The sequence below is a fragment of the Agelaius phoeniceus genome, chromosome 3 (assembly GCF_051311805.1).
Source record: "Agelaius phoeniceus isolate bAgePho1 chromosome 3, bAgePho1.hap1, whole genome shotgun sequence".
Taxonomy (NCBI): domain Eukaryota; kingdom Metazoa; phylum Chordata; class Aves; order Passeriformes; family Icteridae; genus Agelaius; species Agelaius phoeniceus.
The window spans coordinates 71,226,681-71,241,602 of NC_135267.1; the positions used below are offsets into that span (position 1 = coordinate 71,226,681).

The following is a 14,922-nucleotide window of genomic DNA, read 5'->3' on the forward strand; positions in this document are numbered from 1 at the left end:
CAAGCTGCAGTTAAGGTTGAGTAATCTTCTAGTAGGATAGGAGAGGGAGTACGTTACGCTGTTAGGAATTCTTTGGAATATTAGAGATATCCAGAATATTCATGGATTACTTTGAGAATTGTCAGTTTATACCACGGACTGGTGTAGACATTAGTTTTTCTTCATTACAAATAAGTGAAAGAGGCAAGTACTACAAGATTTTGAGTAAGATCCAAAATAAGCTATGGCATAAAGTTAGCAGTAGGTATAATGTATCTGTTTGAATCCAAATTAAGGAGGTGTAAGTCAGGCAATACTGTTGGAAGTAGGAATTAAGAGGAGTAGGAGAAAAGGTAGTCACTTTGTTCCACTGAGAAAAATGAATAGGGAAGAAGATAAAAAAAATATTTCAGACAAGAACTGATGGTGAGAAGTACTACTTCCACTGCAAAGCTGAGGTCCATGCTCCTAAATGAGGTACCGGATACTAGGTTGAGTGAGCCTGTGCCTGCATGAATTATTCACTGGTTAGAGAAATAGGAATTTATTAAATATCACAGTCTTTAGCCTTTCTTCCTAAAGTCCAATCTATGAAGGCTATGTTAAGTCTGTGCATGCTGGTGTTCAATAGAGTCCAAATATGGACATATAGGGGAAAGCTAAAAATACTATAGTGTTCTCCCCATGTGTAGTTGTTGAGGCCTCTCTATATATAGATTTTAGTTGCTAGTTTGCTAATAGGCTCTTTCAGGAAGCTTTGAATGACCTTTACATTCTAATCAGTCTTATGTTTATGTAAAGGCACATAAAGTTAATTGGATGCTTTCTGAAAGCATCAGGCTTATTGCCTGTGGCTGTGCAGCTCACCAGTTCTGACAATGTTTCCTGGTCCAAGCAAATCCTCAACATGGTGTTTTCCAGCATTTGGGAACCACAGTTTTCACAATGTGTATTAGCCTGCTCAAAGGACTTTGACTTGTTAGGAGTAGTAGAAATGATTGAAAAATTGTGGTATTTTAGAAGTGTGTAGAGTGTTACATACTATTTCCTCTTTGAGGTCAGAGGAAAGAAGAAAAGTACTTCAGAGCTAGGAAAACTTGATTTCATGGCAACCCTAGCTGGGACTCTATTCATCTGTTCTGTGCAATATTAGAATGCATATATCTTATGTTACTGAGTGTTAAGGTGCCTGGATGTTGAAGAGGACTTCAGTAAATTATTGTTGATGACAGCATGTCTTCTCACCTACTGAATATTAAAATGAATTTTAAACTTCAGCTGAATATCTTAGATAGCAATTTTGATCAGTTCTTAATATTTCAACTTGTTTGTTTATATGTATTTTTAGGCAATGTGAGATTAATTTAGATTTTGCACTACCAAGGAAAACAAGCTTATCATCTGACAGCAACAAAACATTTTGCATGATTGGCCATTGCACATCATCCCAAGAAGATCTGCTTCGATTGTCGGGTAGATGGGATCTTGGAAATCTGCTTCTATTTAATGGTACTTTTGTGTGCTTTTTCCTTGAATGAGTGCTCATTTCCCCTTTCCCCTCCAAAATCAATTGCTTATTTTAATGTCTTTTTTAACATGCCAAGTTTTTACAGTAAAAACAACAGTACAACCTTTAGCAGCATAATATATCAGGGAGAATGTAGACAAATGTTTCAGTATTGGATACTTCCTAATGTGTCCTTCTGCCATATTCTCTTGCTTCCTGTTTAGTGCCATAATTGGCAAATTTCTTAGAATTTTTTAAAATAATACCTTGGAGTAGGTGATAGAGAGATAGTGATATTTGCTCTATTGTTTTTTTTTTTCTTAAAGCACTCAGTCTCTTACCTGGAAAATTGATTTCACTTTCCTGCTGCTAACCTGCTAGCTTCAAATTGCATAAAGCATATTAAAAAGCTAACAAAATCTGAACCACTGAATGCTTGGAGTTAAGCAAGCTTATTTCTGGAACTTGTAGTGATACTTTAGAGATTTCTTAGATGTATAATTCTCCTCCTTCCTTGGGAAGTCTTATCTAGTACTTCTGGGTGTTTGCTTAATGCTGAAGGCTGGAACCCTGCTGCTTTGTCACCTGGCATTTCAGATGATGTGTCCCAGTCAGGACTGCTCCACAAGTGAGATCAGTTTGCCCAGGATGTGTGGTGCATGCAGGTCCTGTGTGTGCAGATGTGCATTTGTGTGCTAGAGGTGAGAAACTTGTCATAAATGTAACCTGTAGAATCTATATGGTCTGGTTGCCACCTGCCTGCCACCTGCGTAACTGGTGCATCCAGAGAGCCCTGGATTTGCTGCTTTAGAGTTGTCACGCACCCACACATCAGACCTGATTCCTCCTGGATGCTTCTTTTGAGTTTGTGCTCTCAGATCACAGATGACCCAAGATTTGCTGCACAGAAAGGGGAGGAAGGTTTATTTGGTCTCCTACTTCCTATGGGATTTTTTCCACTTCTGTCAGTTGTAGTGAGCTGTTATTGCATCCTGCTCAGTCACTGCCCAAGTCTCCAAGACAATGCAGCATTTTGTTGCTATCTGAAATCTTGCTATGCTTTGAAAGCTTTGAGGAGGCTTGGATAGATGACTTTTTAATTCTAAAAAGTGAAATTATTCAGAGATGTTGATCTTCAGTTCATGCAGGTAGTTTTCCTGACTTGGTTTCAGTTGCCTTTGCCACTGAATTAATCTGGCCTGTGATGTGTCAGAAGTCACTGATCTACTGTAGCTAATAGCAGTCATTAGGCTGCACTGATTGTTTCATCATCAGAGCCTAAAAAATCCAATTGGTGACATTCTTAGTAAAGTCTCTGATCCTATTAGCCAATGTATGAATTTTGCTTTACTGTATAGTAAAGAGTTAAAAGATTATTTTCTGGATTTTAGGTGCAAATATTGGACCAGAGGAAGCATTTTACTTATACACATGTGGCCCAGACTTCACATCGGTAATGCCTTGTAAATATGGCAAAACATTGACTGACTGCTCAAAGTACATAAGTAAAGAGATTCTACAATGTGAACAAATTAAGGAGCTCTTCATGACAAAAAAGGAAGTGGATGTTGGGCCTCTAATTGTAAGTTTCTACTTTGAAATGGTCCTTAATCTTTTTAAGAAAGAAGGAATGTGTTTCCTGCTGTTTCGCAAAGTGCTTAATTTGATCAAAACAGAGATGATCAAATCCTTTTCTCATTAAGATCATTGTGGGGCTCTTCCTACTTATTTTAATGGGAGCTGACCTCCACACAGGATGACCATTTCATCTTGCTTTAGGTTGGGTTCTGAAAATTTCTAGATGTTCCAGCATCTATAACTTTATTTAAATCACACACATTAAATCATTAATTCATACACATTAAATCATAGTGGATAAACAGGTGCCTCCAAAAGCTTTAGGATGGATACATAGTTCTTCCCTCCATTAAGTGCAAAAGTAGCCAAGGAATGCTAAATTAACCTTTTAAGATTAAAACTGAGAGAAGAGGAGAAATGAGGATTTATCTGGCTTTAAGGAAGCAAAAGAATTAATCCAAATTCCTTGAAGGTTTTGGAGGAATTAAGTTTGCATCACGTTTGGCTGAAAAGTAATTTTCCAGCTGGGAGGTACTGCTTTTCTCATCTTTCCTGCCTAAAACAGCCCTGCCAGATGCAGGTGTAAATATACTTATTGCTAGCAGAACAATAAAATAAAACTTGCTTATCAGTCAAGGCTGCTATATTCTGGGAATTCATACACTAGTAGTTCTTGCTGTATGAATTGTTCCCACTAGAGGGATTTTTCTGATTTCCTTTTGTAGCTGTAGGCAAAGGCTCATTCTGTCTGGATGTGATCCCTGTAGACAATGGTACTAAATTTTGAGTAGGTTAAGAAGAAATGAATTGGAGAGCTTAACAAATCAGTCATGCAACTTATAAGCTTATTTTGCCTTAAGAAAAACCAGCTAGGCAGAGGGAAGAGCCCTGTGCTCAAGTGATAAATCGATCATCGCACATTTGCATAGAGTGCAAGCTCCTTAAATGAAATTATTTCTCTATTTTAAATAACCTTCCAAAAAAGATAATTTTACATTTCTGTGAAAAAAAGTTAGCTACTTTCCAAAGGAGCTTTGGTTTTGGTTTAAGTCTCTTCATTAATGAAATTTGTGTTGAGTTTCTCTTATGACAAAACTGATTAAAGAATAGAATTAAAACAAAAAGCTGGAGAAGATTCTAAAAAACACCAATATTTTGAACTTGCCATTTTAGAAAAGGAAAGTCTCTACTCAATACCTCAATATGCTCATTTTATTTTAAATTTGTGAGTAACTTAGTTTTTTATGCAAAACAGCTATGTAATTCTTAAGGTAATGAGAGGGGGATCCTTGGTGAAATTCCTTAGTGTTTTCTTAATTTTCTGTGCTTTAGCTATTGCATGCATTTGCTAAGATTTGGGAATCCTGCTGCATTTTAGTGTACATGCATCCACATGCAACCTCAGTGCACGTTAGTGGTAAAGTAGAAATGAACAGCCAAAGTTGTTACTACTTGCTGTTAGGTTACTTTTGTGTGGGGCTTTTTGTGTCCTTGGTGGCAGGGTGGGGGGGGGTTGTTTTAAATTTCTAGAAAAAAATTAAATTCCTTTCTTTTCAGGAGAGTCTTGCTGTTGTTTATACCACAAGCTGCCCTGGTCAGTACACCATATATGAGCCTGTCATTAGACTGAAAGGTCAAGTGAAAACTGTACCTTCTCAGAGACCTTTCAGTTTGAAAGAAGTTCAGAGCAATGCGTTGGACTCTCATCACCTAAAAGCACTTCAGCCAGTTGAATATAAAACTCTTCAGAGCATACTACATGAAATTGGAGGAACTGGTGCATTTGTTTTCCTCTTTGCTAGGGTAAGGGGGCTGGAGGAGTAGGGTGTGTGTATGTGTTCTCCCATATAAAATTTTCCTTGTATCTTGTGTAGAAAATCACATTATTCTAGCTGCCTTGCTCTATTCTTTATGTGATGCTTTTCTGTTAAAGAAAAATTGTGGAAAATACCTGCAGCATAAGACTGCATCATGCAGGCTGTCTTAAACTGGAAATGTAATTATAATTCTGTTGTATTATGGCTTTTATAATATTGCCAGTATGCAAGATGGAGTTATATTATGATTTAGAAATGGGGCTTTTAAATATCAGAAGAGATTATCTTGAGGGATGCTTTAGAACTGATTATATTTTTTCTCTCATTTTGAGAAATTCATTGCATATCTCTAACCACAGGATATTCACAATGCAAGCATGAATAAATATGAAACGACATGGTGCACAAAGCTTTATTTTCTTTTAGTGAATTGTGAGAGCTTTTTGGTGATAACTGTTCACCTGTCTTCAAAGGCTTATCCTAAGAAAAATGGCTATTTGAAAAACAGTAAGGCCTTAACTTAGTTACTGCTTAACTGTGACCTGTACATGGAGAGGCTGATGTTTGTGCTAGCAGTCTCTGAAGTGCTACAGTTAATTGAAAATACTACTGTAGGCCTGAGACTTGTCTGATTTATATGCCTCTGGTATTGCTCTGAGAGATATGGTGAGAATAGTAACAAATGCACATTAGATAATGGTCATAAAAACACTGGCTGTTGTAATTTCAGCACTGATAGTGAACTCTGAGGTGAAAATCCTAATCCATGTTATTTTATTATGTAAAGTTATGCTGAGTATCTGCTATAGATCCTGCTGAAGACTGTTTGCATCAGTAAGGCAAGCAGAGGATAGATCAACTGTGAGACAATACAGGTCTTATAATCCAGGTGTATAAATGTGTAAGTGCAGCAGAATTAACAGGTGCATGTCAAGAGAACCTATAGGACCTGAAATCTCATTACTGTGAGATTTCATTCTTGTATTTTTTTTGTAAAAATACTAGTTGCTCTTGGACTTCAAGAATTGTAGAAAGCAAAGAGGGGGAAAGGATTCATGGTCTTCATCTATAAATTTGCTGGTCTCTTTATGGATAAAATAAAACTTCAATGTTAGACATTTACACCTAGACTTAGTTCAGAATTTCAGGAACCTTTTTTCATAGCTTAACCACTTCAAAAAATACCTTTTTCAGGGCAAACAGTTGATTCTTATTAGTGGCTCATGTATTTCACAACCTTGTGACTTTGTAGTATGGCAAGTACCTTCTACTTAAAATTTATTTAGAACAGATTTTTTCTTTGAAAGGGATTCTTGTAATGGGACTTGTATCTCCTTAGTAGATCATAATTTAGCACAGTAGAAATTATTACTTCAAGTATAATATCTGAATGTGAACACAGACAAAATGAAGGTTATGTACATAATCTCAAATGATTTAGAAGAGACTTAATCCATAAGTAGTTACTTAGGGATTAAGTTACTTAGGAGTGCAACAAAGCTTTTTTCTAGATGTTTCCCACTTAAACTGTCTTATTAAATTTGCCTTTTCCTCAGGTAGTAGAGATTAGCAGCTGTGAAGACACTCAAGCTTTAGCACTACAACTTATACTATCTTTAACAAAATACAATCAACAGAGAATACAGGAGATGGACAACTGTAATGGTTATTCTATGATTCGTCGGGTGTTGATCAAACCAAAATGCATTGTTGGATTTTGCATGCTGAAGGTAAAGTCTTCTTCTAAACCTGATATTTTGTTCAATATTAGGACAAATCTAGAAACTTCTGAGATTTTAATTATAAATTTGGCGCTGCTTTTACAAAGACAGAGCAGTGATTTGAAGCAAGAATAATGTTGACCTGGTAGATATGTGTTCCCTATCAAGAGTATGCTGTCTCTTTAAATATTTTAATTTTTATAAATGGGATAGAACAATTGTACTGCTTTGTTTTGATACTCAAAAACAATTCCCCCCTCTTTAAGACTCTCCTTGAAGGATGCTGCAGTGATGAGATTCTCTATGTAAATGAAAATGGGCAATTCCAGCTTGACCCGGATTCTACTGCAGTTATTCAAGATGTCCAGTTGCTAGAAAAGCTGCTGCTTGACTGGAAGATATGGTCTAAAGCAAAGGTAAATACTTCAGAGCTAAAAGTTAGTATTTAAAAAAAAATAAAGTATTGTCATATCTGAAATTATCTCTCCAGTTACATGTTAGTAACTGGAAGAGTAGTTGTAGTTAATTACTGTGATTTTCTAAAATTAATGTTCCTTGTTTTTCTTTGAATAGCTGTTTATAATATCAGTCTCCTATGATTAATGATGGAAGTAGCCCTAGTGTATGAAATTCTGTGAAAGTGCTGCATGCATATGACTTCTTAATTGAATTTGTGGAGAAACTAAGGAGGACCTTTTTTCTCTTGGAGTTAAACTGTTGAAAATAACTGTTTTGGGTTAATATAGCTAAGAATGTAAAAAACTAATTTTAGACAAGTAAATTTTTTTGTAGCTTAATCATTAAAGCATGCTTAATTTTGTACAAGCGTGACTTTTCTGATTACTTTCTAACTTGTTCTGACCTGACCACTTGCACTCATTTAGTCATCATCTTAGATGTAAGACTAACTTGACTTTGTGTTTGTTGGTTTTTTTCTCAGTATCTAGACTCACAAATATATTTTTGAAGCTGTGTTCCTGTTTTTTGTTTTTCAGCAAGGTGTTTGGGAAACCCTGTTAGCAGCTCTAGAAATCCTTATCAGAGCTAACCATCACCAACAGATGTTTAACATTAAACAGCTATTGAAAGCTCAAGTGGTCCATCACTTCCTGTTAACTTGTCAGGTCCTGCAGGTACTTCCACTCTGAAATCCTACTTTGTGCTTGGCAAATACTCGTTTTTATTTGGGGAGGGTGGGGTAGAAGGGACTAAATTCTGTAGCAAAAGTTGAGTAGACTGTCCTCTGTGCTTCCAGACTACTTGCATCTTCTACAGGTATTGTTGCTGTAAACTGGTTCAGTTCCCTGCTGGGTGCTCCATTTACTGCTGGGCAGGAGGAACAAGAGCTTGAACCATCTGGTGTGATTTGGGTATCTAGGCTCTAGGTTGCTTTCATAGCCATACACCAGCAGGAGCTGAAAGGAACTGTCCTTTTATACAGAAGTACCTGAGATGTCTCTTGCTGGTTCTTGTCTTTGTTACTGAAAGCCAGACACTGAGCAGGTAGTGAAGCTGTCTGTGCTGCATCTCATCAGACCTAATGGAGCAGCCTGACTGCTGTGCTCAGTCTGAGCACTCATCCCAAAATTATGGTACAGTAGTAGCTTCCTCCCTGGCATGGAAATAGCTATGCCAGAAAGGACTTCAGAGAAATTCTTCAGGCCTTTGATAGATACTTATTAAGAAGATGATTTTGAAATGGTTTCCTGTTTATAGTACATGTATCCATTTGTGAAAATAAGTATTGTAATCACTTTTTCCTGTACTCTTATTTTCTACCTTACATTCTTTTTTACTCTGAGTTTCTCACTTCAGCACATAAAATTTATTTATCGGGTTTTTTCCTCTTTTAATGATTTTTTTAAGGAAATATTTTCTTCATTTTAGTATCTGTAAATTTTTAGTTTCTTCATTTTTATGTGGTGTTCCTTACTTTTGAAACTTGTTAGTGGTATAGTTAACTTCTCAAATTGTATATTAATACAAATGCCTAGATACAGAATGTTTCATAACATTTCTCCTGTCATTTTGCATATTGGGGAAAAAGTTATTTTCTTGATTAAAAAAACACTCACATTGGTCAATGATTTGGCAATTTTGTGGGGACTGATGGAACGAAGGTGAAACTATATAAGCCATTCTCTTTGGAAAAAACTTACTTAAATTAACTTCATTTAATCTTTTCTCATAGCAGTCTCAGTTAAGGTGCTTGTGTATCAAAAAAGGAGGTAAATTTAGAGAAGTTGCAAAGGAAGAAGATAATCACCATGCTCACCTTTTGACAGGGTTTCCCACAAGTTTCTTGAAGTTTTGGTCTAAAATCTGTATTATTTTAATAATTTTTTCAGGTAGCTGTTATTGAACTATATAGAATGCTTATTAAGCTGAAATGATAAATATAATAATAAATTAATTTCAAATGTGTACGTTCATAAAACTGGCTACTGAAGTGGAAATACAGATGACTCAGTGTGGTCCTGCTCAGAAATTTATTAATATATTTGAATTATTGGTATTGGCAACTATTAATTTCTCTACAAATATGTAATCCAATGACAATAAACTGTACTTTCAATAGTGATTCATGTTCTAAAGTTCCAGCATTTCATAGCAGGGCAGCATAGTATGCTCATTTTCCTAAAAATCAACTTGCATAACATATGTAATATTTGGTTCATGATGGACTGAGATAACATCCAGGACATACAGTAGCTTCTCTCATAATTAAAGAATACAGCTTTATTAGCTCTTTATTAGCTGAGCTTCTTTTCTTGTGTATTCTACTACAGCAAGACAATTAAAAAAAAAAAAGACAGTTTGTCAAATTAAAATTGCAAGTAGCTTACAGTTGTACTACTCTTTCTTTCTAGGAGCATAAAGAGGGACACCTTGCATCCTTGCCTCAAGAGGTTTGCAGGTCATTTGTGAAAATAATTGAAGAAGTACTTGGTTCTCCCCCAGATCTGGAATTGCTGACACTGGTCTTCAATTTCCTCTTAGCAGTTCACCCTCCCACTAATACATATGTTTGTCACAACCCTACCAACTTCTACTTTTCCCTGCACATAGGTAAATATGCCACAGTTAGATAAACAATAAGATAAAAATCTGGGAATAAACTAATTTTTTAAAAAAAACTTCCCTGTATTTTAATGAGTATATATTAAAAATTACTGAACTCTTGGAACTTAATACTGTAACTACTTTTACTTTTCTGAAACAGGTTACAGTTAGACTTTGTTTACTTGGAGAGCTTTCTTCTGTCTGTAGCCATAGATAATGTCTCTGATGGTTATGCCTTTAACTTTCTTGAAGTCTGATGCTGCTAAATGGTATGCTTAAGTTTAGCTGCCTGTGTGGATATTTGTCTGTGGGCAAATATAGAAAAAAACATCTAACTTACTTGTAAATGGAGCTTCTTCAGAAATCTGTATTTGGTCCTTTCTCCACTTCAACTTTCTTTCTTTCTTCCCCTAACTGAATTCCAAGAAAAATAAAGGACCCATGGAGCATTTTTTGTAATTGATGATTTGCACTGCAAGGCATCATTGTCAGGCACCATCAGTTTATTGCAGACAAGCTCCTGGCAGTGCTTGTGGGCTTTGAGGGGTGCAGACCTAGAACAACATCTACTTTAATATATCTATACTGGATGGTCATGTTGGCAAAATGATGGATGTGAGCTTTAAAAAATATTTTTTTGTCTTCTTAAAAATGTGAAACAATGTATAGTTCATGCTTTTATATTAGCATTGTACAACCTAAGCTATAACTTAGGTAAACATGGAAAGCATCATCCAAGTTTGAAATATTTTTTCCTTTTGCAAATGCCTGTGTACCTCAAGTTTTAGTGATCAATTTAAAAGGCAGCACAGTTGTGTTTATCTGTGTTGTTGTCTCTAATATTAACTATTGTAAGATTCTGAGTAAGGGGAGAATGCTTATTTTGAGACCTGAAGCCTTTTTAGGCTGTTTGAGAACAGCCACCTGTTTTTGACATGACAAGAAGTCAGTTGTCACTACTTGTATGACTGCAAGGACTGTCTTTAAATATAGTTGTTTTAGTATATCATAATATTTTTATTGTTCTAAAGTAAATTTTGAAGTAATCTCTAAACCAAAAAGTGTTTTTTCTCAGTTTTTTGGACTTGAGAACTTCTCATTAGCCACCAGTCATCAGCTCCAAATGTAACCACCACTCAGTACTGTGAGTCTAATTTGTCAGCAATGCAAACATAAAAAGCTTTTATGTAACTTTTCACTCTTTTCTTTCTAGATGGCAAAATTTTCCAGGAGAAAGTTGAATCACTTAGGTACCTGAGAAATTCCAGCAGTGGTGGGAAGTCAGTAGACAATTCTGCGTTTGTGATTACATCTCCAACTGGATTTACAGCTTTACCACTGGAAGGTAAAACAATACTGGAAAAACAAGGATGTTAAGACACAATCCTTTGCCAAATGACTGGTGTGCCCTAAAATGTTACTTTCCCACAGATCTTTCTTACAAAGCTCCCCCTGTCCCTGGGAGCTTGATGCCTGAACAGCAGAGTAAGAAGGATGGAACAGAACATGCTACCTAAATTGCTCTTCATTCTTAAGTTGAAACAAATTGCCAAGCTGATGGCTCAGGCAGTGAAACACACCAGATAAGCAGAAGCATTTCATTTGTTAAACAGACCTGCTAGAGATGTAAGAGAGTGCCCTGACCAGGCAGCAGCTAAAGTAGTCAGCCATAAGCAGCTATCTTATCTGAGCAGAGAGCTCTAAGCTGATACTTTTCTTTCTTTGTGCATAATCCCTAACATCCACCTATATATTTCAGATCATGTGTGGCTGGCTATCTTCTGGGTATCACAATATAATACCTTTTACAATTGATATCTTGTTGCTACTTTGTTTAGGAAAAGGAAATTGGATCGTCAAGCACTACTTCAGTTGAAACAAGTTTTTTCAAATTTTTTTGGTTTTTCAGTAAAGAAGTGGTATGAAGAACATGTCACAGCACTAAACTGTGTATGGAATCAGTCCTTTTCCCCATATGGAAAACATATGAAAACTCATTCCTCTAAATAAGTACTTTTAGTACTTTTTTAATGTCAGTATTACCAAATTATTGGTTTTGAACAGAGATTGTTCATGTCTACCAGAGGAATACTCAACATAATTTTTTGTGAAAATGTTTGCGTGATTGTGATTCTTAATTTGAATTTCCAAATTTATATAAATAAATGTATAATTTATGTACTCTTATATTTAATCAGGGACTATAATAGTGATAGGACAAGGAGTAATGGATACAAATTAAGAGGGGAAGTTTAGGTTAGGTAGGAGGAAGAATTTTTCACTGTGAGGGTGGCAAGACACTGGAGCAAGTTGCCTGGGGAGGCTGTGGATATCCCAACCCTGGCAGTGCTCAAGGCCAGGTTGGATGAAGCTCTGAGCACCTGGTCTAGTTGCAGGAGGTGCTGGGACTAGAAGATTTTAAAAATGCATTCCAACACCTTAACACTGTATGGTTCTCTAAAATAGCAGAACTTGTATGTGTGTTAGGTAACTGCTATCTGCATGTGGATTTGCAATTTTTTGTTGTACTACCCTCTGATGCGTGTGAAAGCTTGACTGTAAGATTTCTGCAGCTGTGTAGATCTCCCTTGTTGTGTGAAGGCCAACTTGGGTCTGGCTGTGTTGGTACATGTATGTGTGTATGTATATTCATGTATTTCTTTCATATATTTCATAGATGTCTCATAAAAAATACATTCCTAATGCATTGTCATTGCCTTAGTACTAACTGATGCACAGTTTTCAAAATATTTGAGAATGAAAAAATTCTCATTTTCCTAGTCTAACAGGTAACTGCTTCTACCAGTCTTGTATACAGACATTTTCTCTCTCAAAACTATATTTTGTTCGAGACTTGTAATATGCTCTGAAAGCTTGACTGTTTCAGGTCATAATGTGCAGTTAAAAGCAAGCACTGTTAATTAAAACATGTAGTTATTTGTTCTAAATTTGAAGTATATGTAAAACCTTGGTGCAGAAGAGTTGCTGACTAGAAATTTGATGTCCACTGAAACACTGCAGATTAGACCTCTTACACAGAGCTCCAAATAGAACAGGCTGCTTTATTTGATGCTGCTTTGAGCAAGAATTCTGGTGTAGACACCTCCAGATGTGCCCTCCACCCTCTGTGATTCTGTAACAGTTCCTGCTGAGGGTTAGGTGAAGGGATCGTAACTTAAATCTAAAAACTCCTGTATATTGGAAAAAATTACTTTGCATTTTATTTCTTCCACATTTGTGACTTGCTAAATATATGGCTGCATAATAGTTTAATATCTCTACTTTGATTAACCAAATCTGAGTTATGTTAGGCATTGAATCAGTTTTGCACATAAAATTAACTTGGGTCACAACAATTTTAAGTAGGTGAAGAGTGTATCATTATTAGAAAAGCTGGGTTTTAGTGTGAAAGGAATGCTTAAGATGTCCTTATTTCTCTAGGGAGCACTTCCAAGGCTAGTGTACAGCAGAAGATAAGCTCTCAGGCACCTAGAAGGCTTTCTAAAAGCTTACCAGCATCACCTACTTCCTCACCCCAAGTTCATCGAAGAAGACTGACTGAAAGAATGGGAAGCAGTGTTGATGACCTGCAGATCCTTGGTGAGCGTGACTACGTTGATCTTCAGGGTAGAATTGGTTTTGTAGAAAGTTCTGAAACTATTAAGAGAGTACAGGAAGAACTCTTCCTTAGCAGCTGTGAGTCTGCAAAAACGGTTTGTGACTCAGAGCTAACATCTGCCGAAACATTTGAGGATATTGCGAAAGAAGTAGAGTTATCAGAAAGTGCATTAGAGAGTAAAGAAGCTGATACAGACCTGAAATGTAGTGAAGCTGCTGCTGGTGGTGCAGCTGAGGCATCGCTGCGGCGTCCAGACCATCTGAAAGGACTGCCTTCATTTCAGAAGGGACAGGGTCACTTTGCAGGGCTGGGGTTGGCATTCTCTGTTCTTGGAGCATCATCAGCCATTGCTCGCTGGCCAAGCTTTGCTGACAAGAATGTTCTTCCTGAAGACTGGGACAGTCTTGCTTTTTCTTCACCTAATGAGAATACCCCAAAGCCGTCTGACAGCCCTGATGATAGGTAAGCACGGAAAATAATAATTTAACATGAGCTTTAATTTTACAGTTCTCGCTCTTGATTAATATTCTATAAAAATTCAAATTCTGAAAACTAATGGAATGTTTTCAATGGCTGTCATACACAAATTTATTAAGCTTTTAGTGTATAGAATGTTCTGTTGTTTCAGTTTTTGCTGTATTTACATAAAAAATTTTAAAAATCAGGATTTTTCCTATGTACAGTTAAAGTGCGAACTGCTCACAAAAGAAAGTAGTTCTGGTCAGATTATCCTTTTTACTGTTTGCCATCTAAAAACAAGTGTTAATGAAGATGGTGGCTAGGAGTATTGAAGAAATGTTGTCTTCCAAATTTCTAACCTAAACCCTCTTTCTGTCCCTCAAGAATTTCAATTTTGCATTTTTTAATCTTTCCTGCTATGGTGAAACACATTCCTCTGTTTTCAGATGTGCAGAAGACTATCTTGTGCTTATCTGTTGTGGGTTATACGATCTCTTGCGTGGAGTTCTCCTAATCCTACCTGATATCATGCTAGAAGATGTGATGGACAAACTTATCCAACCTGATTATCTTATAGTTCTGGTGAACCACCCATCTCCTCTCATACAGCAAGGAGTCATTAAAGTAGGCCTATATCAAATGTTTTCTCCTAAAAAGATGTCAACCAGTATGGTTAATACGTTGGAAATGTGGTGGGGTTTTACTATTTTTGTTTACCTTTCTTCAGTTTTCTACATTTAAGATAAGTTTTCAGCCTATGGATTAAAAAAAAAAAACAAAAAAAAACAACAAAACAAAGCAAATTACAAAGCAACATAAACACAGACTCTTTGAATAGATAAATATAGTTCCTAATGTAAGCCAAAGGCCTTAAGAGCTTATTGATAGCATTACCATTGTAAATGGAAGCAACAATGCAGAAAGTCAGGGACACAAAACATGATGCAGTGTGTAACAGTACTTGCACCTTGGTTTGACTTGTAAAAGAGTTGACTTTGAGTTATTCTAAGGAGTCGTCCACACCTTTGTGGACTGAAGATGGACTTGAGGCTTCAAAATGTTTTCAGAGATTTTTGTGGTATTATGGACAATGTTTCTGTATGATTATATAATGTAGATTAAAAACTTTGAGTAGATTTCTATTTTAATTTGAGAAAGAGTAAGACTGTATGGCTTTAT

General features: G+C 36.2%; 1 protein-coding gene across 3 annotated transcripts in view; it reads left to right on the forward strand.

Annotated features, from left to right (window-relative positions):
- Positions 1 to 14,922, forward strand: part of LYST (lysosomal trafficking regulator) — a 77,499-nt gene that overhangs the window by 32,467 nt on the left and 30,110 nt on the right. For all 3 annotated transcript variants that reach the window (XM_054629576.2, XM_077175578.1, XM_077175579.1), the window contains exons 15-24: positions 1,328 to 1,488; positions 2,878 to 3,068; positions 4,622 to 4,867; positions 6,438 to 6,611; positions 6,869 to 7,018; positions 7,598 to 7,735; positions 9,473 to 9,671; positions 10,879 to 11,010; positions 13,107 to 13,746; positions 14,190 to 14,367. In XM_054629576.2, coding sequence (XP_054485551.2) covers positions 1,328 to 1,488; positions 2,878 to 3,068; positions 4,622 to 4,867; positions 6,438 to 6,611; positions 6,869 to 7,018; positions 7,598 to 7,735; positions 9,473 to 9,671; positions 10,879 to 11,010; positions 13,107 to 13,746; positions 14,190 to 14,367 — 2,209 coding nt within the window. The remainder of the gene's footprint in view (positions 1 to 1,327; positions 1,489 to 2,877; positions 3,069 to 4,621; positions 4,868 to 6,437; positions 6,612 to 6,868; positions 7,019 to 7,597; positions 7,736 to 9,472; positions 9,672 to 10,878; positions 11,011 to 13,106; positions 13,747 to 14,189; positions 14,368 to 14,922) is intronic.